The sequence below is a fragment of the Nannospalax galili genome, unplaced genomic scaffold (assembly GCF_000622305.1).
Source record: "Nannospalax galili isolate Female #2095 unplaced genomic scaffold, S.galili_v1.0 scaffold667, whole genome shotgun sequence".
NCBI classification, from domain to species: domain Eukaryota; kingdom Metazoa; phylum Chordata; class Mammalia; order Rodentia; family Spalacidae; genus Nannospalax; species Nannospalax galili.
This window is the reverse complement of record NW_008358387.1, coordinates 3,572,087-3,576,591: the sequence shown is the minus strand read 5'-3', so window position 1 is coordinate 3,576,591 and position 4,505 is coordinate 3,572,087. Positions and strand designations below refer to the sequence as shown.

Genomic DNA, 4,505 nt, shown 5'->3' with positions numbered 1-4,505 from the left:
CTCCAGTGGTCAGTGCCTTGATGCTGGCTCTGAGGTCCCCGGAGGCAGCAGGGAGCTAGCAGCTGTGGAGGTCCAGGAAGATTAGAAAACCTGCTTTTGAAACACTCCACCTGTGTGACCTTGGGCATCTTCCTTAGATCCTTTATGCCAGTTTCTAAATCCATACAATGGGGGCACTAAGGTGTCAACTCCAACCTAGGATTATTGTGAGAATCAACTAATGCTGGCTCTTGGCGCATAGTAAGCGCTCTCCTCTTTGTAAAGGATCACAAAGCTCATTACTAGATGTAGGTGGATTATTACTAGATATAGGTGGATCATTGTGGTCCAGAGCAGGTTTGAGCTGGTCTTTTCCTCTTCTACATTAGCTGGAGCACCTGCTCTGTTCCCTACTGCTCTCCCAGATAAACTCAGGATCACTCCAGTTGACTTTTGCCCAGGGATTAGACTCCAGACTTCCTAGCACCTTGCACTTAGGGACCCCAGGTCCTAGTGCCTGCGGCAGGCACCATCTTTCCCCAAGCAGAGGAAAGGATTTTTTTCCATGAACTGAGTATCTCCCTCCCCACACTCTCCACCCCACGCTAGCAGCCTTCTCCAGATCTGGTGTCCGCAGTGAGCCTGGTTGAGCCTGGGGCGGGAGGAAAGAGGCGGCCTGGGAGTGGGAGTCCCCGCTGGCTAGGAAAGGGAAGAGAGGACAGAGGATGTGGTTGCTCAGAGATCCCTGAGAACTCCGTGCCTCGGGAGGTCTCAGGCCGCTTCTTCATCACGCCTAGCTTCTACAGAGCGCTGGGTTTGGGCGCTGAGCCCTAGGATCAGCCCTGAGTCGGGCTTCCCTGTCCATAGACAAGGGGCGGGGGGCGCAGTTCGGCTGGGCATAGTAGTGGGCGGCCAGCGCCTGGCGGCTAGGTAAGGAGCAGTGGGTGGCAGGGACCATAACCACACGTACGTGTGTGTGTGTGTGTGTGTGTGTGTGTGTGTGTGTGTGTGTGTGTGTGTGTGTGTGTGTGTGTGTGTATGTGTACCGTGCGCGTGCGTCTGCCAGGCATGGGGGGCCGGCGGGGTGCGTCCCACCCCGCCACCTGCCCTTGGGTTCAGTGCCTCCGCCAGTGCCCTGCCAGTTGGTCTCTGCATCTGTGCCAGGGCGCGTGTCACCAGCGTCCCTTACCCTCTCGCCTCCTTGGTTCCCCTCAGCGAAACCCCACCCTGCCCACTAATAATTTCCCAGCACAGAGTCAGACCCAAACCTGGAGAGACGGCGCTGCCTCGCAGCTCCCCTCGCCCCCTCCCCCTCCTACTATAAATAACCAGGGCTAGCGGGTCAGGAACGTCACAGCGCCAGAAACCAGGACCCCGAGGTTTTCTTCTCTGGGAATAGGGGGCAAAGGGTGAGGAGGAGGAGAAAGAAATTGCTTGTGAGTAGTGAAAAGAAGCTTGCTTCCTTGACTCCCAGAAAGACTAGGCATCTTTGGATTCTTTTATCCTTCCCCCCTTTCCTTTTTCCCCTTTTATTTTCTTTCATATACCCACATCCCACACACACCCCACTCCCCGTTTGCTCAGCACTCCTCCCATTGGTTTCTTTCCTCCCTCCCCCGGGACTCTGGATCCCACCATCCCCTCCCCCAGCTGCTCCCTCTCCCCCACATCCCACCTCCCATTGCCCCAGGCAGGGGATGCTGTTCGCCCAGGAAATAAAAGTTCCAAGTCCTCTCCCTTCTCCCTCCCTAAACCAGAAGTGAGCTTTCAGGCACCCATCTTCTTCTCGCACCCTACACTTGCTCTCACTTTAATTTCTAATCTGTTTTCTTTTCCATATTTAAGGACACACACTCCCTCTCCCCCACATCCCACCTCCCATTGCCCCAGGCAGGGGATGCTGTTCGCCCAGGAAATAAAAGTTCCAAGTCCTCTCCCTTCTCCCTCCCTAAACCAGAAGTGAGCTTTCAGGCACCCATCTTCTTCTCGCACCCTACACTTGCTCTCACTTTAATTTCTAATCTGTTTTCTTTTCCATATTTAAGGACACACACACACACACACACACACACACACACACACACAATCCCACAACCCGCAAGGTGCAAAAACTACCTCAAGCAACTACTGAAACTTACCAGACCCTGTAGTTGTTTTTGTCTCAAAGAAACGACAACAAAGATTTTACTCTGGCTGCTCACTGGGGTGACAGTTGCATATTTTATATTTGTATATGATACATATATGTGCTCTTCTTTCTTTTTCCCCTTTAATTTTTTTTTTTTTAAAGCAAGGAAATCTCGGTCTTCGGCAGCAGCCGCTGCCCCTTTGATGTTTTGGTTCGCCTTCGCCATGCGCATGCGCTCCACATTAGAATTACTGCACTGGGCAGACTAAGTTGGATCTCCTCTCTTCAGTGAAACCCTGAATCCCGTCAAAAACTAAAGGGATGTGGAGAGTCCAGAAGAGGGGCTACTTTGGGATTTGGTCATTCCCCTTGATTATCGCTGCTGTCTGTGCGCAGAGGTAAGTGTCTTTTATCTTTCTCGCTTGTCAGGGATGTCTGCATACCTCTGTGAACTGGGGCTGTTGAAGACGCCGTTCTGGCTTCGGTTTCTTTATTCATGCCTGTTTATTGTCATTTTTTCCTTTAGTGTCAATGACCCTAGTAATATGTCGCTGGTTAAAGAGACGGTGGATAGACTCCTGAAAGGCTATGACATTCGTCTGAGACCAGATTTTGGAGGTAATGGGATTGCCTTGCAAATAAGAAACAGCCCAGCTACAGCCTAAGCTGCCTTGAGCTTTGTGTGCGCTCTCTTCCCTCTCCCTAGTTGTGGGTGCATGTGATACACTGATCGCGTCTCTATTTTACAATGTTGAGAAACGGATCCAAAGTTAAGGCAGTTTGTTACTATCCAATACTTGAGAAGTCTTTCAAATGTACCCTCTCAGCTTGTGCTCAGATGTGGTGACTGCTTTCCTTCTGACCTCACTGTTACAAATCCTTACTTCCCTTCTGGTCTGAGCCTCCTTGAAATGCAAGCCTCTTAAGTTTAGTTAAAGGTGTGCCCAGAGAAGCTGCCTTGTATTGTGAATATTTTTGAGGACAGGATGTTCAGGCAGTTGACTGAGAGGTGGCCTTAACCTCCTGTGCCCACCTACTTTCCAAGAGTTGTGGCTTCGGTTTAAAGTGGTTCATGTCTGGATGCTATGAAGTCCTCTAAACTAAATGACATGGGAGGGAAGGGGAGAAGACTTTGGGGTGAAAGTGTAGGGAGGAAATCAGAGAGTAGATGTGGCAGAGGGCAAAGGATATCTCTCTCCCGAAGCCCTAGATATGCTAATGTGGACATTTAATTTTGTTTCTGGCTCTTACGGATCTTAAAGAGTTAAAACCTACACACAGAAGGGGTTGGGAAGAATGAGGAGGAGGGGGTTTCAGTGCAACATGTACAGATCCCTAGGAATGACACATTTCTGTGCTACTGTGAGTTGTGTGAATTCACACACTGAGACATCTGCATGTGTCCACAAAGCTGGAATCTCCCATCAGCACACGTGCACATGTTCCTAGAAGAGTGTACCCCATTTTTTTGCAAAGGAGTAGGAAGTGAAAAATGTAAGAATGAACGGTGCAGAGGGGTTTTCAGCTGGGTATCCAGTGACAACTCTTGGGTTAAGAATGAGTAAGTTCTGAGAAGTCACATGACTGACCATTGTTTGATTTGCAGGTCCCCCTGTGGCAGTGGGAATGAACATTGACATCGCCAGCATTGATATGGTTTCTGAAGTCAATATGGTGAGTTTTCAAGTTGATAGCTATGCCTCTGCAAACCTTCATTTGGGGACAGTGAGTGGGGTGCAGCTATTGCGATATAGTTAAGTGTATATATAAAGATGGGGGCAGGCAAAGACAATGGATTTTGCCTTGAAATTCATGGTATGTGAGGTTACAGAGCAATTCTTTCTGGTCCTTAGCGACTTTTCCGATTTAGATCCAGTATTTGTGTCTTGGTACAGAGTGAGTAAATCCTATCACAGGCTCACTTGTAAAGCAGTCACATGCTGAAGGCTCCCTGCAGAAGCTATAGTGCTTACTGCTTCCTGGAAACCTCAGCATATCTAATGATATTTCTGGATTTGGGGCTCAGTCATGGGAAAAAGAGAGAGATCTTTATTTGAAATAAAAATTTAGGTAACAAGAAGCTTACAAAGTAAACTGTAAAAAGGAGACTGAGTGAAAAGCCCTGGAATTCTGATGCCCACTTGTTGCTTTGGGAAAATGCCTCTTTATCCTTAAGGGCAATCATCCTCCCAGCCCCCACAGTTCTTCATCTCCTTTAACCCCTTCTGCTCCCTCAGCGAGATAAAATAAAACCTTGCCACCCAGTTTCCATAAAGCAAGCTTAATAACATGTGTGCATCCTCCTGCGTTTGCAATGTTTTTGCCCTGTGTCTGAAGCTTGTAGGATAAATTGACAGCTACACTTGCCACCTCTTTGGACACAGAGAAACTCCAGAAA

The 4,505-nt window shown here is 48.9% G+C and overlaps 1 protein-coding gene across 2 annotated transcripts in view; it reads left to right on the top strand.

The window, feature by feature from the left end:
- The first annotated feature begins 702 nt into the window (after positions 1-702).
- Gabrb2 (gamma-aminobutyric acid type A receptor beta2 subunit) overlaps positions 703-4,505 on the top strand; it is a 246,594-nt gene continuing 242,791 nt past the window's right edge. The window contains exons 1-4 of one of the 2 annotated variants that reach the window (XM_008821671.3): positions 703-909; positions 2,270-2,505; positions 2,634-2,725; positions 3,714-3,781. In XM_008821671.3, the coding sequence (XP_008819893.1) occupies positions 2,429-2,505; positions 2,634-2,725; positions 3,714-3,781 (237 nt within the window). In that variant the 5' untranslated portion in view covers positions 703-909; positions 2,270-2,428. Of the gene's footprint in view, positions 910-1,898; positions 2,506-2,633; positions 2,726-3,713; positions 3,782-4,505 lie in introns of those variants that run through there. The other variant, XM_017795228.2, reaches the window with a different exon arrangement.